General features: G+C 40.6%; 1 protein-coding gene and 1 pseudogene across 1 annotated transcript; both read right to left on the reverse strand.

Annotated features, from left to right (window-relative positions):
- Positions 1–4,362: 4,362 nt before the first annotated feature.
- LOC149834639 (lipoyl synthase, mitochondrial-like) lies at positions 4,363–12,837 on the reverse strand (annotated as a pseudogene).
- Positions 12,838–21,852: 9,015 nt separating this feature from the next.
- LOC149834640 (uncharacterized) lies at positions 21,853–24,786 on the reverse strand. The gene has a single exon (XM_090010228.1). It carries the CDS (start codon positions 22,978–22,980, stop codon positions 22,120–22,122), a length of 861 nt encoding a protein of 286 aa, XP_089866354.1. The 5' UTR covers positions 22,981–24,786; the 3' UTR covers positions 21,853–22,119.
- Between the last annotated feature and the right edge of the window lie 2,132 nt (positions 24,787–26,918).

The raw sequence follows: 26,918 nt of genomic DNA on the forward strand, positions 1-26,918 counted from the left end.
GCTTCTATAAAAGTCAACGAGTCATTATCCATATATATGAAATCACCAGGCTCCTAAAGGTACACCACATAATCATGATGTATGACAAATCTCCTAATTCTTGTGGATCTCCAAACAGGTCGTTCTTTAGGTTCAAATCGAACATGATCATCCTGTTTGTGCTATCCTGCATTGTCCACGATAGGTTCACTTTGGATTTGTGCATCAACAATCGAATGATCAACCACATCATCATTAGGAATAATAATGCGGTATCTTTCGGTGCTTTCCTTAACAGGTGACGAAATTGGATCTTGTACTTTCTTAAAACCAAGGTTTTGAAGTTAATTTAATCCTACTAAACGATCTTCTAGGAATTTTGTCTTATCCGTTTCAACAATCTGTGGTGAATGAGATGGGCAATAAAACATGTACCCATTTGATCTTTCTGGATAACCAATGAAATATCCACTGATTATTTTTGGATTAAAGGCTTTAATGTGAGGGTTATACAACTTAGCCTCTGCGGGACATCCCCATATGTGCATATAAGACAAAGATGGTTTTCTACTTGTCCACAACTCGTAAGGAGTTTTAGGCATAGATTTTGTAGGTACCTTATTCAAAATATGCACAACAGTCCTTAAGGCTTCACCCCACAACTTCATGGGAAGTGTTGAATAATTCAACATAGCTCTGACCATTTCTTTAAGCGTATGATTTCTTCTTTCAGCTACATCATTCTGATAGGCACTACCAAGCATGGTATATTGAGGCACAATGCCTTTCTCTATGATAAATCACGTTAACGGTCCTTCTTTTTGCCCCATCTTAGTAAACCTACCATAATATTCGATACCTCTATCAAACCTGACTATTTTAATAACTTTATCAGTTTGTTTCTCTACTTCTTTCTTAAATTCCTTAAACATTTGAAAAACATCATATTTTCCAAAGATCAAGTAGAGATACATATATCGAGAATAGTCATCAATAAAGGTGATAAAATATTTCTCGCTTGTATAACAGGGGGAAAAAGGTCCATATACATCTGTGTGAACTATCTCTAATATCTCACTACTGTGTTTGACACCTTCTTTATATGTGTTTGTATGTTTAGCCTTTATGCAATCAACACATGAGTCATTGTTGGTAAAATCTAGAGATTTCAAGATTTCTTCATTTACGAGACTCTTTATTCCCTTTGCAGAGATATGGCCCAACCTTCGATGCCAAAACATGTAAGATTTATCATTTATCAAGATACGTTTATTTTCAACCAATGCGTATTCAAAAGTTAGAGACTCCTAAGTTTGAATCTTCACGTTCAATCTATACAAACCATTATAAACTGATGCAGAACCAATTTCAATTGAATTTCTATAAATGAACAATTTGGAATTTTCAAACTTAAAACGATATCTAAATTTATCTAATTTCGAAATTGAAATTAAGCTTCTACTATATGATGAAATATAAAAGACATCATGAAGATCTAGAACTACCCCAATATCTAAAGTAATCCTGCAGGTCCCAACACCCTTCACATGTGAACGCATCATGTTTCCCAAATAGATGCTCTTCTCATGCATTGTTGGTTCCCTTCTGCTCAGGAACAACTATAGACCGTTGAAAATATGAACAGTAGTATCATAATTAATCAACCAGCTATTTTAAGAAATTTATAATAAATTACATTCATGAGAAACAAATGACAAATTACCTCTTTTTTCCAACCACTTTTTGTACTTTATGCAATTTATCTTCCTGTGTCCCTTCTTCTTTCAAAAGAAGCACTTTATGGGATCATAGTCGGATTGCTTGCCTTGGGATGTCTTATCCTCTGTTGGCTTCTTCCTAGCATTTCTTTTAAATACATTCTTCATTGGTTCTACCTTGGATGCATGAGAAGTCATATGTGCACTCTGCACCCTATCTTTTCAACCTCTCTTCTTCTTCAAAACACTTAGATATAAGTTCATTGAACATCCATTCATCATTATGTGTGTTGTAAGAGATTTTAAAAGGTTCGTACTCCATGGGTAAGGACGCTAGAACTAAATGCACTAGGAAAGAATCAGAGATGGTGAGCTTCATGTCATTTAGCTGAGACGTTATGTTTCTCATTTCCAAAATATGTTGGCGAATGTTTCTCCCTCCAGTATATTTCATAGATATGAGTTTAGACATCAGGGTACTGGCTCTGACCTTGTTTGAACTCACAAATTTTGCTTCAATAGCACTTAAAAACTTTTTAAATGTCCTGCATTGTGGTATGGCACTACGAATATTTTTAGCTACTTTAGATTGCAAAAGCAACATGCTAAGTCTATTTGAGCGCTCTCACTTCTCAAAAGCAGTCTTTTGATCAATAGTGCTTTGATCAGTTAGAGCAACATGTTCTTCTATCCTTAGGGCTAGATCCAGATCCAGATCTATATACCCTAATGTAAAAAGTACAGTCGCTTTCCAATCACTAAAATTTGATTCATCGAGAAAAGGTATACAACTAGAGTCATCTAAAATCACAGGTCTAGAAATTGCACGACAAAAGACATGTATCAAAAAGGCATTCGTATGAGACTAAAACTTTAATGAAAAAAGCAAAAGAATAAAGGCCCTTAATATGCTTATTTCCAGGCGAGTGAAGGGGGTCATCGAAGTCCTACTTTGGTAAGAACTCCAACACGCGAAACCACTTCGCCTACTGACCATATTCGGTAAAACTAAGGTTCTTGTGAAGTTAGACCATCGACACAAGGTACCTTTGGATACACATGTGTGATGTATCTCGACACATTTACCTTATTTTACCCTACTTAAATTTCAAACATGATAAAACTTCCTTTGGGTCATTTATCGTTTCACGAATCTAAGTACAATGTTGATATCGACTTAAACTGAATGATAGTATTGAAATTCTTTGATGACATACGTGTATTCAGTCACTTTGGTGACGTGAATACATTAAGTCATCTAACTATCCTTAATGTCAATATGAAACAACGCCTTGAAATGGTTCAAGACTAGATGAGCCGATCATATGAACCATGAACCAGTCTGAAAACTGGATGAACCGGTCATATGACCCATGAACCGGTCAAATGACCCACGAACCGGTCAAATGACCCACGAACTGGTCTGAAAACTGGATAAACCGGCCATATGACCCATGAATCGGTCCGAAAACTGGATAAACCAGTCAAATGACCTATGAATTGGTTTAAAAACTGGATGAATCGGCCATATGACCCATGAACCAGTCTGAAAACTGGATGAACCGACCATATGAAGCTTTGAATCAGTTCAAAATATACTGAATCGGGTCTGTAATGCTCTAAATCGGTCTCTGCATCAGTGAATCGGTCTCAGTTGTCTGAGAACTGGTTCTAGAGAGATCCAGATCGGCTCAGAAATAGGCCAAACCGGTTCAGACCCTATTACAGATCATTCAGATCCGGTTCTGTCAGACTGACAGATCCAGAACCATATAATCCGGATTTTGGATCAGTCACTGAAACAACCGGGTCCGACCTACCCAGATCCGATCCAGAGAATGTATTTTGGATTCGGGATTTGAGACCCAAAGATCTAAATCTGGATCCAAACTGAATCGATATTATGGGCCCGTACGGGTCATCAGATCTGGGTCTGAACTTCTACCCGATCCAAATGAACTTAATGAACCGGATGTGGTTCCAGAGATCCAAAGTAGATCTCACAGACCCGACCCAAATCCAAAAACATAACAGGTTAGGGTCATGTGGATTTTGGATCCATTACCCGAGAATCTGATCCGATCCAAAAAAGACTTTTATGGATCGGGTCGGTAATATGGATCAGGTCCAGTTATGGATCCGATCCGGATCCAAAAATATGTGGGTCATGGATCGAATCAGAATGGCCCCCCACCTGAATCCCGGATCCGATCCAAATAACCTTATGGATCGGATTTGGGTGGGGCAGGTCCGAATCCAAACCGAGACCCGAAACTGGTTTTAAAAGAACCTGAAACACGAAATAGGGTTTTCTGAAACTCTATTTCGCTCTTTCTCCTCCGAATGCAGATGAAGATTGCTGTCATCGGCTGCGGCGATCCGGCAATCTAACGATTGCCGATGATCCGATGGCAAAGTCGGGGTTGCCACCACCGTCAGTGACCCAACGGTCACTTGCTTTCAACGGTGGGGCGACACCTGCCATAACAGGCCCACTGTCGTGCTCTGGCGACTCAACAGTCGTCGACGACAGCTTCATCGGCTCTGCAGAACCCTGATGGAGGAGAAAAGGCAATGGGAGCAGCCGGCGCGCCCTTCCCGACTGAAACCCCCAAATCTGGAGGTAAGCCAGTCCAAATTAAATTTTATTTTTTACTCTATCACCCTACGGCGACAGTCGCCGGCTGTCGATGACACCATGTCTCCCCACGGCGACCTGTTGTCGACTGCCTGCAACGTCACCCCACGGCGACTCCGCTCTGCCAAAAAACATTGTCACCCAATGAAGACAGTTGCTGAAAAAACACCATCGAGCCCTCGCAGCGGAGGCGTGGTGTGGGCCCACAACCTAATTGTTGGGTCGTTCGGGATCACCTCCCCTGTTGTCCTTGATCTTATACTGCAACAGAAAGGCACATCAAAAAACACAGATGAACTGTGTTAAAGAATATAACTGAGGAGAGGTGTTGTGTACCTGAGGCAGTCATTGTCGACTGCTATTGACGGAGGTGGGGGTCGACTAGAGCAGAGAAGGAACGCTACCGGAAGGTGATGGTCGTTCAGGACAAAGGGGTTATCTCTGCTCAGCCGGGCTGCATCCACCACAAGCGCAGGCTTCCGAAATGCAACCGGTGAGTCGACCTTTTCCCCTTCTTAGCAGATATTAGATGCTTCTACTTGATGAGGGTTGCTCATGATACCCTCTTATACAGGGCATAGGGTGGGGAACAGTTTGCGTAACTGTTCCCCCTTGATCCTATGCAGGTTTATCGGAAGAGATCATCCTTGATGTGGGGATGAATCCACATCGTGGATAACCACCACGTAAATCATGGTGGTTAATCCAATAGAAAGAGATTTCAATTTTCTCAAAAACTGAAAGTCACGATCGACCACTAAAAAGGGTTGCCCCCATATAGTGGTCGGCCGGTGAGGCCGCCGGTATGGCCAATGGTGAATCTTCGACCATCGGCGAATGGTAGCCTCCCTATTTCGGCGATGACCCATGGCAAAAACCCCATAAAAAAAAACATCCCACGAAGGGGTTTGGGGTTTTGGCTAGCACGACGGTCCGACGACGGTGACACTCCGGTGAACCTTCTCAGCAGTCAGCAGCGTCGGCGAGGCCTCCGACGATCGTCATCCCCTCACCTCCCTGACAAATGCCACGAAGGTAAAGGGTTCCATTTTTTTTCCAGATATGTTGTTGGTAGCAACACCTGCCGCTGGGCTGGCTGTCACCACCGACGACCAACCGACAAGGTTGCTGACGACGGGGATCCGATCCTTGCCTCACCAACGATGATGATCGTCCAAAAAAATAAAAAGAACCCTTTCGGTTCTTTCTATTTCACTCAAAAATTTAGAGGCTCTCCGGACACCAGGCAGCCACCGACGACAGTGGTCCCGCCGACGATGACAACATTAATTGTCTCGCCCTTCCTGCCTGACGAAAGTCGTTTCTGCAAAGGGGTAGGTCGGATCACCCTGTTTTTTTTTAGAACCTTAGCAAGGGTGTAACAGTACGCTTATCACCGACAAACTGCATCCTAAATGCCATCGATCATCGATAGCAGAACGGGCATACTCACATGCCGACCCCGATTCTACTACCCACCAACTCCAGCATCGGGAATGTGACAACAAGCCCAAGCCTGCATCAGCAACATAAATCAAATATGATGTCGTCGACGAACGTCGAATGAACGCTCTGCACCGACACGTGCAACAGAATGCATGAGAGTGGCTCATAACCCAATGTTGACGTATTCGCATAAATTGAAACCAGAATACAAAATAAGCATGTAACAATAAACGCCATGGCCAATACAAGGTGTGGGTGCTCAACATTCTCCTCGACCTATCAACACCCACCTATCAACACCCACGATGAGTCCAAGCCTTCAAGTAGACGATGAGCAGGACCCTAAACTCCATGACAATTACGGGCAATAGGCTAGAGGCTATAGTTTCTGGCTGCACTCATCTTCCAGTCAAGCCTTCTATTTATAATGAAAGATAAGAGGTGGTTACAGAATATGAACTCTTCCCAGAACTCTTCACATTCACGTAACCTCCACCCCCATTAACCCTCATTAAACACCCACTAACAGCCCCACTAAACCTCATTAGTGTTAAATCGGGTCACACTATGGGTTGGACCCAAACCCAAATGTCCAACACTACAACCATGATGACTTTAAAGCCCGTATACTGTATAAATTATCTGTTCACACTCACAGTCACGGCATTTCTGCAGTGGGGACAATTCCCATTTTATGTCCTTTTGCAAGATAATAGAATTTCAATCCATGAATATCTGCTTACAGAATTGGATACAAAGGCATGAACCCAGTAAGCCATAAGACAACCCATTTCCGTTTTTTTTTCCTATTTTATTTTCATACATTAAATGACCAGCTTGATGATTAAATGAAGTACCAAGCGGTACAACAGATTTGGTATTTACAATCATCTTTGAATAGAGAACAGCTCAAGTTTTTTGAGTGCATTACCGTCAGTGCTTCCTCTGACCTGATACGAACTCCAAACTTTTTGTTTCTTCTTTCATGAATACAAACAAAAAACTTTATTTATTTGAGAAGAAAATCAGATGCACATCTTAAGCATTCCTTGGAAAGAGAGAGTATCTGGCACAACACCGAACCAGTCATCAAGGGTGGAGTCGGTTATTTCCATGATGCACTTTCGATCAAGGAGGCAGGACTGCAGATTTTGCCCGATCAGCTTCAATCATCGATTTGATATAGAACTCACCAGCTTTATAAGATGACCTCACCATTGACCCAGAAGCCACATACCGGAAACCCTGCCATGAGTAATTTTTTGAGGTTAGATCTCTTCTCAAACCATCACCTATAAGTCTCTCACCTATATACTGAAGCAACAAAAAATTTTTAGTATCGGAACACTGCAAAGACTGCTGGAACCATTCTCAGCTTTGCTATAAACATTTTAAAACAAAGGGGGGAAATGATGTGTTGCCTCTTCTCAAACCATCGCCTATAAGACTATCACCTATATAATGAAGCAACAAACATCAATTTTAGCCTTAGAAAACTACAAAGACTGCTGGGACCATTCTCAGCTTCGCTATGAACATTTTAAAACAAAGGGGAGAAATGATGTTGGTTGGAACATTGGTAGTATCTGGAAAGATAAAACCTCCTGATTGGTTTCCAGATCACACATTGTAACCTGTTCTGTTTCTCTGTTGGTCGTTACATGTCTGCCTAACCCCATCTTGCTAATACAACACAATAAAGGGCAACAAACAAAACACCACCTCTCTTTACTTGTTAATGTTATGCACAGAATATGATGATGCAGTCTCATGCTTATGGTTTCGTGAGATCCCTGGCAGATGTCACATTTACAAGTTATAAGATAATCAGCAAGATAAGACATAGCATAGTCATTACTTGTTAATGTTAGGCATAGAATGCTGATGTACTTTCATAATTATGGTTTTATGAGATTGATGACATATATAAATTGTGAGATAATCGACAGACATTATGTAGACACACATTTATGTTCTTAGCAACCTTAGGAAATCTAACAGCATCCTAAAATACTATACTAGACTAGGAAAGGAAATTTCTACTGCAACAAAAGCATCCACTTCGTTATCCATACATGGTTACTTGGCAAAATGGAACAAGAATGTGAAATAATTTTATGAATATGAAGTAGCGTTAGAATAAAGGAAAGATTTAAGCTAAAATTTTTACCAAGTGCCTCTATAAGCATCTTTGGCTTAAGCGTTTTCAGCCTCTGCACTGTCTCTGCAAAATGGCCACTATCTTGATCGGGCAAATCATCTCTGTCAACACTAGTTATCACCACATAGTCCAATCCCCATGATGCTAATGCTTCAGCAACATTGGCAGGCTCATCAGGATCGGGAGGAGGTGGTGTCCTTGATGTCTTTACATTACAAAATCTAAAAAGATAAGATGTTGGAACTCAGGTTGATTGCACTCTTAGATGCTCAGTACCGCCTAAAGTGGTTGAACCAAGCTAAGCTACAAAAAAAATACATAAGTACAACCTTAATGGTTTCACCAGTATCACATAAAAGTTAAGCACTTGTGATAGCAATTCTCAAGAAAGCCTCTGATTGGCTCATACACAAAGGAATTACTAAATTGATATGGCAAAGCATTCTCAAAGGTTTAGATTAACATAAGAGATGAACTCTGCATAAATTTTTTTGTTATTATAGTTTCATATTTGATGGAAAACTAAGATATAAGGATCTCCAACCAGGGAAAACAGGATGAGAAAAGCAAAGGGGGTGGGGGCGGTTTGCACAATTTGTGAAGCAGAACAAAAGTTCATAAACTAAGTCATTTCCATGATCAGAAGGAATGAATTACAAAATTATTGGGAATTGTCTTATTAATAGTTTCGTATCTAAAGTACAGGATTTATGATATTAGTATAACAATGTGAATTTCCTTCAAATTTCCAATGGCAATATAGAGAAACACAATATACCATGTTTTCAACCTTTCAGTTTTCTCAGCATGAGAAAATGATCATAATAACTATGAAAAGCAAGACATGAAAGCCAATTAAGAAGTGATCACATGATCCATTTGGGGAGAAAGTAAAGAGCACAATGCCATATCAATACATAGGGATGGTTTGCCAGCGAGCTAGAAAGAGAAATATTAAACCAGCATTACTCTCCTATCCAAAGTAGGTTTAGTCAATCGCAGCATAGCTCATTCCATTTTCTTTTCACCCTCATCAAGCAATACAAAACTTTTAGTTATGACTAAACAAGTACAAGAAGAGCCCCATGGACAAGTAGCCATAAAACTCTGTGTATCGAGGCATAAACCTTTATGTATCCTAAAGATGAACTGTTCCAAGGCATATGCCTCAGATGAAAAATGAGAGCAGATCAGGTGCTCTCCAAGCACAAAAATAATGCTTGGGGTTGAGGCGTTTGACACCGGCACAAAAATTTTCTGAATTCTAATGGAAAATATTTGTCATTAATGAATTAAAATTTGGGGAACGAAATCAACATCATGCATTCTGCTGACCACATTACATGAAAACAGATGCAAAATAGACAAGGGGAACCACAACCAAAAAGACCAAATAAGCATGTCTGCGATCTGGCACAATCATTTTCCTAGAAAGAAAAAAATGGTGGCACAATCATTTTCCTAGAAAGAAAAAAATGGACAAAACTTAGCTCAAATTAGTATCTTGTTTTTAATATATCAATCCATAGGAGTTTTTTTTCTAGAAAGAAAAATTTAGACAAAACCTTAGCTTATATTAGTATCTTTTATGGGGTACATTAATCCATGGGAAACAGAACTAGGAGACAGAATTCTGCACAGAATTTCATATCAACAATAACTAATCATACTTCACAGAACATTTGCAATGTCGAGAGAAAAAACTGAAGCAAAACAACAATGAGAGAGACATCAACTGGAGGAAATCAAGGCAACATGGATATCTTGAGAGAAAAAATGAAAAACACAAAAACTACTTTAACTACAATGTGATTTTTATACAAGCTCTCCAGCTCCACCATTTTAATGCAGCTCGCACATGGTATCTGACCTACCAATTAGGATCCAAGAACAACTGAAGATTGATATGGGCACACCTAGAAACCAAAAAACATATTTGCACAAGCTCATCAATACTATCAAACCGTTGTGGTAGTGATCTCCATCAATTAACTTGCAAAGCCTGACCAACAAATTCTAACAACACAAAGTCTACAGAGCCAATGCACATAACAAATTGTTACACTATTATAAGCAGCCACGATCCAACAGGACACACAAAATCAAAATTTTGAAAAAAGAAAGAAAAAAAACTCCACAATGACAAATAACCATAGAAAGATAGCACATTTTTTGCGCACTCTTGCAAATCTAATTGCGTTCATAAAATCAAACTGAATCCACAATTTCTACCCAAATTAACGATCAGCCTCATTCCACTAACAGAATTAACTACGATTCAATCAAAGGACAAACTGAATTCAAATCTTTGAAAAAGGATGAATTCCAGAATGACAAAATAACTATCAAAAGATCGCACAAACAGTGTGCTCTCGCAAACCAATTCCGCTGATGAAATTGAAAAGGAATCCAAAAAGAGAACCCGATCAAATTTTCGATTCAAAACAGACAACCCAATCGATGCAAGAGATGGGAAACCAGAAATTACCTGCATCAGCGGGTGCAGGTGTCTCCGAGGATCATGATCGTGGCGGTCGCCGTCCCCATCTCGCTGCCGGACCAGCACTCGGCGAGGTTGGGGCACCGCGCCTCCTCGCAGACGGTGTGCAGCTTGAGCTGCCTGAGCTTTCTCTTGATGGTGGTGTACTTGGCGCCGCCAAGGATGGCCTCCTTCATCCACTTGGGCTTCGGCAGCGGGTTCTTCTTGGTGCCGACCTCGACGGAGTAGGCGTCGCCCCGCTGCATCCCGATGAAGTCGTAGAGCGCCGGCGACTTGACGGTGAGGCGCTCCCTGAGGGCGGGGAGAGAGGGTTTTGAAGGCGGGGAGGGCTCTGCGGAGAAGGAGAAGCGAAGGGGAAGAGGGAGAGGGCGGGGAGGATGAGGGAAGAGTGGGATCTCCTCCGGTCGACGGAGACCAGAATCGATGCCATCGTCCGTCGTCGCCTTCTTCTTCCACTCCACCACCACCACTACCACCAAGCACCGCTGGATTCTCAGTTTGGAGAGGAATTGGCTGTTTCAGACTTTCTGTGGTCTAGAAGGTTGGTTTATATAGTGGGGCCCGGGATATTCGTAAATGGGTCGGGTTAAAAAAAAAGGATCCGGATTAGGTATGGGTTTGAAATTCGATGGATTAGTAATAGGGCCTGATATTTGGGGATGTCAGTGCACCGGATTTTATCCCATATCCAACAGAATTCGATGCTTTAGTTGCATTTGGTAAGCCAAGACAACAGGTATAGTTACAAATACGTTATGGAAAATAGGGGTACAATATATAAATAATGCACATGCACATATGACTCGGTTCAGCCATTGACCCAACCGAGTCATATGAAAATTGGTAGACTCGGATGAGTCAGCTTGTGACTCGGACGAGTCCTGTGGAAAACCTGATCAAACAAGGTTTTTGACCAGGGAATGGGTGAGTCAAGTCACTGAGTTGACTCATGATTTTTAAACATTGGTTTGCCCCTTGCCAAAAATGGGTACGGGTACTGGTACCTGGTACTGATACAGATACATAAGGGCTTAAAAGGTTTCTGGTACATTTTTATTTGAAACACTTATTGAAACGGTTTCAAAAAATATGGATACAAGTTTTTAATATACATTGATATAGTTTCTACAAGAATTGGTACTAGTTTCTCAAAAGTTGATGTGAAGTATATATTTTTATAAATTAAAATGACTAAAATAAATCATTGTTGTAGAATAATTTTCACAAATTATAATATTTATTGTTCTTAATAAAAACAATGTATTTATAATGACTAAACATAATATGTAAATAAATCATTGTTATAGAATAAATTTTCACAATTTTTAATATTTATAGCTCTTAATAAAAATAATGTCTTTATAAAATGACATTGTTGTTTGTATGCAAAAATCCTAAAGATGAACTTGATACTCATTTATAATACAATAAAAACGTGTTTCTCAAGTAATTGACACTAATTTCTTCAACATTTGATACTTTAGTTCAAAGACAAGTTTTGTACCAATAATATGGACACACCTGATATGCGGTACGCTAGGGTGTATCCAGTACCAATGCAATTATTGTTTGCCCCGCACCAGAAAATAGAGAGAGTAAATATGGAGAAAAAAGAAAACAAAAACAAGAAATTAAATATATGTACTTGGCCCCAACGGGATACGCCTTTACATTTGGGTTCCGTTTGTCTACAGTTGCGGTACATATAGTACATACTCGTTACTCTCTCTCTCTCTCTCTCTCTCTCTCTCTATATATATATATATATATATATATATATATATATATATATATATAACCATCAAGTTAATTTTTTTTTTTAAGACAAGCTGGGTTTAGGCATACCCACCGGTTACTGTTCAAATGTCTCAGCTTGTGTTAAAGCTACTCATGATCCAGTTAGTTAGAGCATCAACACCCACCCACCCTTCCTCCCCCCACTTCAACTTGGTGCGAACACGGGAAAGTTGGTAACAGAATTGATTGGTCAGAACGTCTCTCATCTGCTAAACTCGAGACAAAAGGAACTCGATCTGTTCCTTGTGTTCCCTTTGGGGTATGTTTGATGGCTGGTTCCGCTCATCCTTCGGGACCAAAAGCCTCAAAATTACATGTTCTTTAACAAACATGGGACGCGGCAAACTCGCATTGTCGGCAGCATTCATATTTCTGTGATATTTTCGTTCCACCTCCACCCCGTTACAAAAAGAATGGAGACAGGAGGAACAAAGTAAAAAAAACAATACCTCATCTGCCCCCCTCTTTCTCGCCCGACTCTCTCTTTCATGTGCAGTAGGATCGCCTTTGGTAGAGTTAGCGGAGGGGGAGGACCGACCATGTCTCCGGCCACCATCCCCGGCTTCCACCGTACCAAGGTAGGCAAACTTCCAGTCATCTTTTTCTCTTCCTTTGTTTTTTTGTTTTTTCCACGCCCCATTTGTGATGAAAATATTCCTATAAGGCAGCCAATGTTTTCTCGATAAGCTTGTCTTCCGAAGATTAGGAGAGAATCCTGCAGAATTGTTAGTGATTGATCCTTAACGTTTCTTGTTAAGGCAGTTACTATTTTTTCTCCTCATTTCCTTATCTTTTATCCTTTTCTTTTGTATAAATATCTCATGTAAACAGTGAAAGAAATATAGAAAAGAGAAAACCTTTGCGCTGCCTTCCGCCATGGATGTAGGTTGTATAGCCGAACCACGTTAATTCTTTGTTGTGACAAATCGTTATCGTGATCCATGACCATACTGTGTAAATCGCTACACAATGATACTTGCAAATCGCTACCTGTCTGTAAATCACAACAATATCAATGCCCACACTATGTAAATCGCTACATGGGTCAACGCATAAATCGCTACATGGTATCAGAGCATGCGTTCCTTAATATTTGATCTTGCGGTGTTCTTCTGATTTCTTTTTTCTACGGTCATGGACAATAAATCGGGTAACAATGGTGGAACTGCGACAACATCAATTGGCAGTGGCAACGCCTCCATTGTCATTCAAGAATCTACAAGTCCTTCACACAAGATAACATCGTTGTTGCTGAATGGAACAAATTATGCTTCATGGTCAAAGGCAGCCATGTTGTATCTAAGCGAAAAATCAAAACTCGAATACGTTACAGGTGATCAATCTAAACCAAATCCTGGTGATCCTAAGTACAAGGGGTGAAAGTCTAACAATGACTTGGTCATGTCTTGGCTGCTCAATTCAATGGAGCCAAAAAAATTGCTAAGGGCTTTCTTTTCTTTGAAACCGCTGAGAAAATGTGGAAAAGTGTGTGAGAGTTATATAGCGAGCACTATGATATAGATCATATGTATCAACTCTCGCAAAACATTCAAGGAAATAAAAAGACGAAGAATCAGCCCTTCTGTGAGTATCTTGGTAAAATGCGAGGGATGTGAGACGAATTGGACTCTTACACCCGTACTGTGATGGACTCTATAACTTTTCAAAAGGTAAAAGAGCAAGAGAAAATCTTCCAACTCCTTGTTGGCCTTGATTCTGAATATGAAAATTTGCGTAGTCAAATTTTGATGGCTACCGAACTCTCTCCTCTGAATAAGATTTGCTCCATTATCATGAGAGAATAAACTCAAAAGTGGGTGATGAACCCTATGAAAGACTCTGAACAGAATGATAAAGTTGCTTTTTTTGTTGCACCAAACTTCATGTCAAAAGGCAATGAGAAAAATCTTAGGAAAAACAGGATCAAAAGATTTTGCACACACTGCAAAAGACACACCAAGGAATGATGTTGGTTTCTGCACAAAAAACCAAGCACCCCAAAGTATAAAAAATCAAAAGAAGAAGTCTTTGCTAAAATCGCTTAGACCAGTTCGTCTGAGACACACACTCTCATTGACAAACCTACCGAGTTAATCCAACACTACAATTGCAAGGATACCAGAGTTGCCGCATCAACCAACACTTCAAGTATTTCAGGTAAGACTCTACCTTACTCAAAATCTGATTTTTGGGTTATCGATTCAGGGGCCAATGAGCATATGACAAATACCAGAGATGATTTGATTAATTTCAAAGACTTGGACTATAAAAAGGATGTCACCTCTGCTAATGGGTCATCCATAAGGGTAAATGGAATTGGTGAAACCCGATTCGTAGAAAATCCAACAAATTCAAACATTTTGTATATGCCGCAACTTGCCACTAACTTTCTGTCAATATCCAGGATTACTCAAAAACTAAATTGCAGAGCCATCTTTACTCCAACTAATGTAATTTTTTAGGACCTGGTGACTCAGAAGATGATTGGTGAAGGAAGGATGTCTAAAGGGCTATACATCCTTGATAAGAAGGAGACGACATTGATAGCTCAACACAAAAATAAAAGTCAGCTTTGGCATATGAGACTTGGTCATCCTTCCAGTCTCACATTAAGAACTCTTATGCCTAGTTTATATTTTGATTCACATGATTGTGAAATTTGTCAATATGCTAAATTAACTAGACTGTCATTCCCTATCTCTGAGACTCGTGCTACTAGCATATTTGATCTTGTTCACACAGATCTGTGGGGTTCGGCCCCAGTGGACTCCTATAGCGGATTTAAATACTATTTATCTTTCATTGATGAATTTTCTAAAACCTGCTGGATTTATTTGCTTAGATCAAAGGATGAGGTGTTTACCAAGTTTTGTGAATTTTACAAATTTATTGAAACACATTTCGATAAAAGAATCAAAGTGCTTTGATCTGATAATGGGACTGAATATAAGAATCTTCTATTTAAAACCTTTGAAAAGGAAGCAGGGATGGATCACCAATTCACTTGCGTAGGTACTCTTCAGCAAAATGGAGTTGCTGAGCGCAAGAACCGACACCTCATTAAAGTTACAAGGTCTCTTCTTTTCCAAATGAAAGTTCCAATTTTTTTTTGGAGTGATGCTATTATGACTGTATGTTACATTATTAATCGTATTTCCAGTAAACAACTTGGAGGAAAATCTCCTCTTGAAATTCTTAGAGGAAAAAAAATCAGCATTGAGCATTTTAAGGTGTTTGGTTGTACTGTGTATGTCAGAATTAAAGAGAATGATAAACTTAGCCACAAAGCTATCAAGTGTGCTTTCCTCGGATATTCTTCATCCAAGAAAGGATATCGGTGCTATGATTCAAAAGATAATAAACTTTATGTCTCTCAGGATGTAGTATTCAATGAAAGCAAAGCCTTCTTTGATGATCAATATAAAGAGAATACTTGTGAGGGGGAGATAGTGCTTCCCAACATATCTTGGTATGTTGACCTTGTCATACCCCATATTTTTGAAAATACCTTTGAAAGCCTGAACCAAACCGAAGGTGCTAGTGATGTTAGCCTACAAAATCCTACTACATTGAGAAGATCTCAAAGGAACCATTTCCCTCCAAGTCGGCTCAACGATTTTGTTATATATGTTGTCACTGCTCACCCTACTGAAAAATGTTTGTCATATAGTCATGTTTCTAAAGAATTAGTTGCCTTCCTTAGCCACATTGAAGCCCAAAGAGAGCCTACCTCATATCAAGAGGCTAAAACTCAACCATAGTGGACTTTAGCCATGCAAGAGGAACTTGATGCATTACATAAAAATAGAACCTGAGAAATCGTCTCTCTCCCTAAGGGAAAGCGTGTGGTGGGATGTCGATGGGTATACAAAATCAAGTACAGAAGTGACAGAGCTATAGAGAGACATAAGGTCCGATTAGTAGCTAAGGGTTATACCCAAACTCAAGGGCTTGAGTACAAAGAACCCTTTGCTCCTGTGGCGAAGATGAATATTGTCAAAATTCTTCTAAGTATTGCTTGCAATTTTGAATGGCCTCTATTTCAGTTAGATGTCAAAAATGTTTTTTTTCAAGGTGATCTTAATGAGGAAGTCTATATGAAATTACCTCCTGGACATCTTTAAGAAGGTGATTCAAATATCGTTTGCAAGCTTAAAAAACCGATTTATGGGTTAAAACAATCTCCTCGAGCTTGGCATTACAAGCTTAGTCAAGCACTTGAGAAAGAAGGTTTTGCTAGAAGCTATGTTGATAGCTCTCTGTTTATAAAAAGAGATGGTGAAAAATTTGTTATCATACTCATTTATGTCGACGACATAATTATCACTGGAAATGATCAAAGAAGCATTGACACTCAAAAAAGGTTATTACAGAATTCGTTTGATGTCAAAGATCTTGAGCGATTACGATATTTCCTAAGCATAGAAATAGCTCATTCAAACAAAGGCCTATTTCTTTGCCAGCGGAAATATGTCATTGGTCTTCTTACTGAAACTGGGAAGATAGGATCCAAGCCTGCAGCTACTCCCATTGAACTCCATGAAAAACTTGATGGTTCTACAGAGGAAGTTATTGCTGATGTTGAAGGGTATCAAAGACTGGCAGAAAAGCTTATTTATTTAACTGTTACTCGACCTGATCTCACTTATGCTGTAAGTTTGGTTAGTCAACACATGCATGCTCCTAAACTAGTTCATATGAGAGTTGTTGACCAGATCCTTAGATGTCTGAAAGAATCTCCTAGATAAGGCATGTGGTATAAACAGAATGTAAATACTGACATCAAAGGCTACTCGGATGCAGACTAGGCAAGGAGTTTGGACCAAAAATCCACTATTGGATATTGTATGTTCATCGAAGGAAATTTGGTTTCGTGGAGAAGTAAGAAGCAAAGTCTTGTTGCTAGATCTAGTGCAAAAGTAGAATATCGGGCTATGGCAACAACGACTAGCGAATTAACATGGGTGAAATCTCTACTAGACGACATTGGTCTCAAGGTTGAGAAACCCATACCAATGTATTGTGACAATCAAGTAGCTATTCATATTGCAGCTAACTCGGTCTTTCATGAGAGAACCAAGCATATCGAAATTGAATGCCACTATGTTAGAGAAAAGGTTCAAAATGGAGTACCCTGTACACCATACATTCAGAGTATAGATCAATTGGCCGATGGCTTCGCAAAAGGAGTCTCATAGAAACTTTTCCATGATCTTGTAAGCAAGTGGGGATGCTTTAACATATACGCCCCACTTGAGGGAAAGTGATGGAAATATTCCTATAAGGCAGCTAGTGTTTTCTCGATAAGCTTGTCTTTCGAAGATTAGGAGAGAATCCTACAGATTTGTTAGTGATTGATCCTTAGCGTTTCTTGTTAAGGCAATTACTATTTTTTCTCCTCCTTTCCTTATCTTTTATCTTTTTCTTTTATATAAATATCTCATGTAAACAGTGAAAGAGATATAGAAAAGAGAGAGCCTTTGTGCTGCCTTCCACCGTGGTTGTAGGTTGTATAGCTGAACCACGTTAATTCTTTGTTGTGACAAATCGTCATCGTGATCCACGACCACACTGTGTAAATCTCTACATAATGATACTTGCAAATCACTACCTGTCTGTAAATCACAACAATATCAACGTCCACACCATGTAAATTGCTACATGGGTCAATGCATAAATCACTACATGTTGGGTGGAGGAAAACGTGAGAGGACCAAAGCAACACCATGACCCTACCCGACCACTATCAGCCACATAGAGTGAAAAATGTTCTTGAGGTGCCGTCGTTGAACAGACGACACTTGAACACCACCTTTTTCTGGCCACCCACATGGCCGGAATGGTTGCGGTCGTGTTTGGTCTGGCCAGAAAAAGCTTTTTTATTTTCTAAGACCCTCTGTTGGTTTTACGATGGTGGGTTAAGTGCCACGCATGTCAGATTCCACCTTCCCACCTTATTTTCCAGCCACCCTCTTGGTCGGATGCAGCCGGACTCTTCTTAGTTATCGGATATGGGGTGGCTGGTCTATTGTGGTTTTTTGAAGGGCTGTTCTGAGTCAAATGGCTAGCAGTTTTGAGCTTTTGGAAGTGGGTGAAGTGCCATCCTTATTCTTTTGTTATAGCCACTAATGCATGAGAGGAACAATGACTAAAATTCTTTTGTTGTAGCACACATTAGATTTTGGTTAAATTTTGATAGAAAGAAATAAAATAATTGTTTTGTATCATCTTATGGCTTTCACAGCATTTTGCTAAGAACAGAAGAAAAGATTATTGGTGTTACTGAATTCTCTAGTTTTCTTCCCATGTATGTTCTGTTAGTAGAACAATGTTTCTGAATTTTTGAATAATCATGCAAGTGTATTAAGATAAGTGATGTCAATCCTTGTTGGGTAGTTTATGATGTTTGTTTCAATCTAAGTGTAAGACAAGTTACAATGTGGTTACTCATAATTGTTATAGAAGTTACAACTATAGCTAGAGGTAGGGGTGGCAAAATCTGACCCGACCCACCAACCCGACTCGCTTCTTAGCCGGGTTAGAGTTTGGCTTAAATGGGTTTATGTCATAAACGGGTCGACCCGCCTAACCCGTTTATTAAACGGGTCGTATTTGTGTTAGGGGTATGCCAACCCACCAACCCGTTTGACCCGTTTAATAAACGGGTTAGGCGGGTGGGTCAACCCGTTTACATGAACCCATCAACCCGCAACCCGTTTATATATATATATATATATATATATATATATATATATATATATATATATATATATATATATATATATATATAAACTTATCTAACGATTCTAACCCTAACTCATAACTTTACACTTAAGTCACCCACCTAACTCCTTCCTACCCAGCCGCAACCGAGAGCCCGAGACCTCTCCTCTCCAGTGATGGTGTGCGCCTATGCGGTTATCGGGTCTATGTTATCGGGTCGACCCGTTTAATAAACGGGTCGCCATGTCGTGTCAACCCAACCCGTTTATTAAACGGGTTAACTGTGTCGTGTCGGGTTACCCGTTTAATAAATAGGTTGTGTTTGTGTTTGCCACATCCGACCCGTTTAATAAATGGATCGTGTTCGTGTTGAGGTATTTTGACCCGCCAACTCGACCCGCCAACCCATCGACCTGACCCGATTGCCACCCCTAGCTAGAGGAAATGGATCATAGGTGACCATGTTGATGGGCCAAGTGAAGATGCAAAGTTTTCAAATGATTTTGAAGTAATATATATTGGAAGTAGTTGTTCTTTGCTTGTTGTAGACCGTGGCAAACAGGCAATTAGAGATATCCAACTTCACTTTGATGATTGTAATTCGATTAAATTGCAGCACCTTTTGTTTTTCTCATGTTTATAGTTTAGATTCTTTTCTGTTAGTTGATTCTTGGTGGAGCTTGAATACAATGGAAGTTGTGAATTGTTGTTGCAGGGATTGTTGTGCTTCTCAGAGCTGGATTTTTTTGGTTACATGCTGGCTCTGCTATAAAGAAGAGTTGGAACCATAGTTTCACTACAGAATGTGAGTACCATGCTCCATTGGCACCAGACCGATCCTAGTGTCTAAGAAAATTCACTGGTATACATCCAAGAACCTCCCTATATGTAATCACCGAGAGTTGTTTATGTGCATAACTTTTGGTTATTCTCTAAAAAATCACTTGAACCGATCTTTGTGCAAAACATGTTTAAGGAAATTGAGAAGACTCATCATATTAGAAATGGCAGAACATGTTTAAGGAAATTGAGAAGACTAATCATACTTGAAATGGCCATGATCGACCTTATTACAACAATTGGGAACCCAAACATCAACAACAGCTGTAATATTACTTGGTCTTTTAATTTATGCATGTTTTAAGAAGGAAACTGGATCCTTGTAATCATCAAGGATGCTTCTCAATGCCCATTTTTTTGTAATATTACCCTATCCGCATATTCTCAGGTTTATTACATCCCTAGAACTATCATCATGCATCAAGTTGCTCCTTTGACGGATGTTGGTTTGATGCTGGTTACGAGCACTTGATTTTTCAGTTTGCTTGAGAAGAGGATTGAAGTGATATGAACTGAATTTGTTGAATTTATGATGATTATGTTAATGAAATTGATCATGAAATGGGGTTCCGGTGAAGACTAAATGTTGTTGATGACAATCTTGTGCTACTATAAACCAATTTGAAAATCATATTCGAGGTTAAAATCCAATTTGAGATCCATATTCGAGGCAAAATTCATATTCAGAGCAAATATCCAATTCAAGATCCATATTCAAGGCAAATATCCAATTTAAGATCCATATTCAGGGCAAAAATCCAATTCAAAATTCATATTCGGTGCTAAAATCCAATTTGAGATCCATATTCAAGGCAAATATCCAATTTGAGATCCATATTCAAGACAAAAAACTATATTTGGGACAAAAATTCAATTCAAGATCCATATTTAGGGCAAAAATCCAATTTGAGATCCATATTTAGAGCAAAAATCTCATTTGAGATCCATATTCGAGGCAAAAATTCATATTTAGTGTAAAAATCCAATTCCAAATCCATATCCAGGGTAAAAATTCATGATTTTGGATATAATTTCATAATTGAATCCATATCGAGGCAAAAAATCATAATAAACTTGTTAAAACATGTAAGATGGTAGATGGATTGGGCCATCCGATCCAAAATGAAGTACTTCGACCCATTATCTATGAATGTCCAAGTTGTCTGCACATTATCATCAAACAACGGACATTTGGAACATAGCATTTGAGTACAGTCCAAACAAGCGTTGGACTTAGAACAGTTGTTACAGAATGAACATAACCAATGTTATGTTCTTTTTGTTCATTTTGTCCAAACGATCAAACATACCCTTGTGGAACTACTTGCACACGTCCAAGTTCTTTTTACTTTTGTAATTATTACTATTTGAACAAACGGATTATTGTTGCCCACAAGGGGTCGGTTCATCTGGTAGGGCTAATGGTCAATGTCACGTTGAGGGGACGAAACTCACGAAGAGCGTTCCTAGCTGCAAGGTCAAAACTGGGTGAAATTTCTGTTGAGCAGGGGGAACTTCAAGGGTTTTACCAATGAGAGGCCAGTCAACGTGCAGTAGCTGATCGGGCTTTTACTTTGGCCTAGCAGAAAAGGAAAAAAAAAACTTATTTCTCATTGTCAGCCATGGTTTGTATTTACTATTTAGGGTGCATGTGGATTGTGGATGCACCACTTGTCCCATTTTCTCTAGACAGGAGGGGTGCATCTAAACACCCCGTTCCCCCTATTTCAATCCTTGCGTAAACATTTTCGCTAAATCTGAATCCCTTCCAAGGACAACTCAACAAATAAACAGCCTTTTAAATCTATATATCGCATCAAAACCCAACTAAAATGTAATATTCCTTTACACAAATCATTAACTTTTCCAATTATAGTTTTTTTTTCAACGAAGAAATTTGTTTTCGATGAAGTTTCACAATAACAGTTAGCAAGAAATAATTCTGAACATGCCGCTGCGATCTATCCATCCACCTCTCATTCCCTGAACGGCCACCCTTTCATTGCCTGTAAATTGCCTCGAACCATCCAGGTTCCGACACATAAAAAAAGCATGCATAAACACCACCTAAATCTTCATATTCTTTTCTATACAAGTACATTGCATTTTGATACTCGAAAACATCTCAATGCCCGGAAAGCGTTCCTCTCTCCGGAGAGAATCTCATTTCTTTTCTTTTTACTACATATTTTGAACTAAAAAGAGTAAAAAATGAAAGAAACGAAAAAGGGAGAAGAAAAAAACGAAGAGACGAGAATAAGAAAGGAAGAAGAAACTTGCCTATGTGGGCAATGTATGCTAAGCAGGCAGCTGTAGCTTACGCCTGATCGACCGGGCATCCAGGGTGCTGGCTGGGCTTCCGGAAGGAGACGATGTGGCTGTTCATCATGAAGGCTGTGATGCACTCAGACAGCCTCACGTCCTCCATCCGCAGGTCGTACAGCCGCTGAGTGTACTCGGGCACGTAGGCGAGGTCCCACAGCACGGCCGTCCCGCCGGGCTTCAGCACCCTCACCACCTCCTGTATGGTCTTGTTCCGCTCCGCTGCGGCGGCAGCCGACCTGTGCCCGTGCTCCTTCCCCACCGTGTGCAGGAACACCGCCGACACGACGACGTCGAAGTAGTTGTCCGCGAAGGGGAGGCACCGCGCGTCCCCGCTCTTGCACGTCACGTACTCCTGCACTCCCTCCATCGCCGCCGTGCGCAGCGTCGCCGAGACCGTCTTCCGCCGGTCGAGCCCCACCACCCGCCCCGAGCTCCCTTCTTTCTTTAGCTGGAGCGCCACCGCGTTGAGGAGGATCCCCCGACCGCACCCGACGTCGAGGGCGCACCTGACGCCGGACCAGTCGCCCACCATCGCCACCATCCGCTGCGCCATCTCCCAGTGGAATGCCACGCCGGAGTACCAGATGTTGGCTGAGGCGACAAAGAGGCAGACGGCAAGGAGAGACGTCAGGCAGCCGGAGAAGCCGGCGATGAACCGCGGCGCGCCGGCCGGGAGGAAAGGGAACCAGTGGTGAAGGGAGAAGCAGAGTGTGTCGAAGTAGGCGAGGAGGAGGATGGCCAGGATGGTGAAGAAGGAGGCTTGGAGGAAGAGGAAGATGAGAGATTGCCATTCCTCCACCCCGTAGATGGCGTACACGTGCATCCAATCCCTACCCGCGGCTGTCTTCCCCATCTCTTTCCTTTCCTTCTCCTTAAACTACACAGATGAGCCTACAGATAGGCCTAAATCTGTATTTCCTCTTTCTTCGTCCCCAAACACTACTGAATGAATTCACAGATGCTGTTGCTATTGGACGGAATTAGGAGAAACGCCCTCTGATATTTATACAATTTTCGGTGACCGAAAAGAAGAAACGGATTCTTGCTCAAGAGTCTCTCGACTCTTTCAAAAGACAAAACGTTAAAGGGAGAGCATAAATGGAAAAGAAGCACCCTTGAACAGAGGGTCATGAGGGCGGCATGAACATTTAGCGAGAAAAACGAGATCATCTAGGAGAAGCCTCCCTGTAACTGCACCATAAAACAACTTCACCTCCCTCATGAGAAAAGAATGAGACCACGGTGGCAAAACCGTCGTTTTCTTCCGTAGGAGAGAGAGAGAGAGAGAGAGAGAGAGAGAGAGAGAGAGAGAGAGAGAGAGACGATTAAGCGTAAGTCTGACTCTGCCTTTGCGATCGGATATGCGAAAATATGCAATTTTCTTCTGCAGAAGATGGACAGGGGAGCTTATCGAGCAAGAGAGGAGGAAATCGACGGTTCAGAGATCGATCCCCAACGAGTACATGGAACCAGAAGCCATCGCGATCGACGAAAAGCTACAACATTTCAGGCGAAGGACACTGTTTCTACAAATGACGCCAAAGGTGAAAGCGAAGAAAAAGAAAACCAATGGTGATATTTACTGGCCTCAATCGTTCTGATCTACAGTGTTCGAGGACGAAGACGAGCAGAACAGCTACGGAAATCGAGAAATTTCACCGACGAGGTCTCCAAAAGCAGAGAAGTCCTCAGTCTGCAGTGTCGGAGCTACGAAAATGAACGAGGGAGTCGAGAACTCTTCGATCTTCAGAATTGGAGTATAACAGCAAGTAGAAGAGTGCACTCTAAAGGCAGAGAACTCTTCGATCCTCTGCGTTCTAGTGAAAACTGCGAAAATCGAGATTTCACACTCTAAAGCAGAGAAGTTCGAGCCACGGGGAGTACTGAGAGATGCTGATATCAAGAATTCTCACGATCAAGATCTCAAAATCAGAGAAGTTTCGAGATTTGCGGAAAATCGAGAGCTTTCGCACTCTAGATCTCCAAAGGCAGATAAAAGGAGCTCCAAGCACAAAAGCAAGTGTGATCGAAATCAAGAACTCTCACCGTCTAGATCTTCGGAACGAGCGAATTCCTCTCCGGATTCTGAGATGTATCGATCGGGCCACCATTTGAGAGCTCCGAGCTCGGAAAGAGAAGCGGAGAAGCACTGGCACTCCATAGCAACCCTTGGAGCTACTTGTAACCCAAATCGCACCCAAAAATAAAGCCAAACGAAAGCGACGACAAAGAAGAAAGAACAGAAGGAAAAACGAGAAATCGGAGACGAAAGCAAGGAAAGAACCACTCGATTTCGCAATTTTTTCTACTCGGAGTCCAAACAAACACAAGCGGACGGCACTAGTGCATGGGATTCAAATTCGGGAAAAGAACAAGAAATCGGAGGCGAAAGAGAGCGGATAAACGCCTCCGAGATCGCGATTTTCGGGGTCTTCCGCTGCAGTTTGATGATCTCTCCCACGTATGAAGGTGAAAAAAAAAAGTTCGGAAAACGCGGCTTCCGCTGCCTAATCGGCACTAAAGACTCAAGAAAGAAGAAAAGAAAGGAAAGAAAGGAATTTTTTTTAAAAAGGTTTACCTTTTACCGAGACGACTGAACGCGTCGAGATCAATCGAAGGGAGAGCAAGAGGAGTCTTCACTGGCCCAGTGAGTGAGCGAAAGGAGGCCGTGTATAAAAAAATTAAAAGAAAACTTGTGGGCAGGAGGTGGGTCCCACTCCTTCCGTGGCGTCGCGGACAGGGTATTTCTGAGAATTACAGCCGGAGGTAAAAACTTTACAGTGCGGGGGTATTGGGAAAATTACAGAAAATGAAATGACTATGTTACCCTCTCAGCGTGGTTGATATAAATGACCTCGTGGATTGTTCCACATACGAAATTACTATGTTAGCCCTCAATCATCAGTCATGATGTTGACCTACAAGATGCAGCTTAGATGTTCACCGAAGTCATTTTAGGTAAACACTTAAGGTAATATCGTCACTATGCCACGGTGTCGTTAACGCAGGGGTTCGCCATGCCTGGGCCCACAGAGATTTGTCGGAGGGTCCAGAACTGGACCCGGGTATAGTTTGTGAAATTTTTAACAGACCCGGGCACAACCCGAGTTCCGATTAAGGCCCACAATTTTTCAATGTCAAATGATAAAAAAATATTATTTTATCAGGACTGATTCATGTAGTTCCTATGGGGTTCGGACATAGTTTCTCTTATAGTAGACCCGATTAGACTCCGGTCTGGACTCAATATCATACTAAAAAACCTGATTCCACTTGATCCTAACCAAATCCGACCGGTTGACACCCCTAGTTTGAAAGGCTCTGCTTCCCATTCAAGTTGAATTGGGCAAATGTTCATCAGATTTGGGAATTACTAAGTCTCACATATGTGTCTCACATGATCAATTAGGGCTGTCAAAGGGTCTGGTTTGTATCGGGTACTCGACTCAATCCAAACTCATTTTTTTTTTCATTTTATTCAAGTTATTTTCAGTAATTTTTTTTTTATATTTTCATATTTATTTTCTGTTTTTCTTAGATAATTTATAGTTGAATAGATTTTCCTCTTAAACCGAACCTCCGATTTACATCAATTTGGTATTCAATTCAGTTGCATATATGTCATATCCAAATATACATCAGCGGATTCGGTAAGCCTGCTAGAGCAATTCTACTAGCTAGTCTATTCCAATTCAATAATAGTGATATGTAACCAATGAAGCAGTCTATGTCAATGACCAACATCTTGGAGGCAAACATCCTCAACTTAAACATTCAAACAACCTTATTCAATTAACCAATTTGATAATGTGATTTAGCCAAACCCACTTTGCAAATATGCTATTCGGTTTAGTTAAACTAATTTTTATGTCCCATCAACCGTTTAGACGAACCAACTATTGTATATATGAGGTAGTTCAAAGATATTCACTTTTAACTTTTTTTTGTCAATTGCTGCAATTCCAAAGATAATACTAAATAATTAGTTCCAAACTAGCTTGGTTGGTGTAGCACGTGACTCCGGTTTGCACATTCTGACTGTGGGGGAAGGCCAACAATACCAAAACCGTCAAAACAATAGGCCTACACCAAGAGGCTTGAGCCCACTGGCTACCCCACATTGTGCCAAAACCATGTCATTTTGCACCCGTAGTCTCTAAGTTATCCTAGGTGCCACCATGTATTGAGTATAGACAGAGTCAAACCCATGAGAATATTAAAAGGGTTGGCAGGTGGTCCGTACGCCCGGATGCATGCCGTCCGATCTAATAGCCGGACGGTGCGGATAGAATACACAAAACGACTTTTAGCGGCGGTCACAACCAAGTATTTGTCAGATCATGTGCTAAAGATGTCAGTTGATAGGCCATTTTTTCCTAAAACCTTTATTGCGTTCCGAAGTTCAAAATTTTCTTCTTGAAGTGCTCAAAGTGCTAGTTTTTTTCTCCTTTGGTTTTCTGACTTCCATGTGTTTATTCGTCGCTGAATCCCAAAGTGTGTCCATTGAGGAAAACAAAGCGGGAGGTAAAACAGTAGGGCTGAGCTTTTTGCTCACCTAAAAGATTGGGCTCAACGAACACACTTCTTTAGGTATCAGAACCCAGTACAAACATGGAAAGCTCAGCTTGGTTTGATTTAGTATAAGTTTGTTTCATATATTACACATAAATATATTATATAGTTTCATATAATATATATTATATAAGTTTTATATGTGTATTGTGTGTGTAGGGTTAATATTTGATGTTATTGAAGGCACAAAACTATTGACGTAGGTTCAAGCTTTATCGA

The sequence above is a fragment of the Nuphar pumila genome, chromosome 6 (assembly GCF_984573655.1).
Source record: "Nuphar pumila chromosome 6, dmNupPumi1.hap1.1, whole genome shotgun sequence".
Classification (NCBI taxonomy): Eukaryota; Viridiplantae; Streptophyta; class Magnoliopsida; order Nymphaeales; family Nymphaeaceae; genus Nuphar; species Nuphar pumila.

Excerpts from the sequence above, each read along its gene's own strand:
- LOC149834640 (XM_090010228.1), bottom strand. The coding sequence starts at position 22,980 with ATGGGGAAGACAGCCGCGGGTAGGGATTGGATGCACGTGTACGCCATC.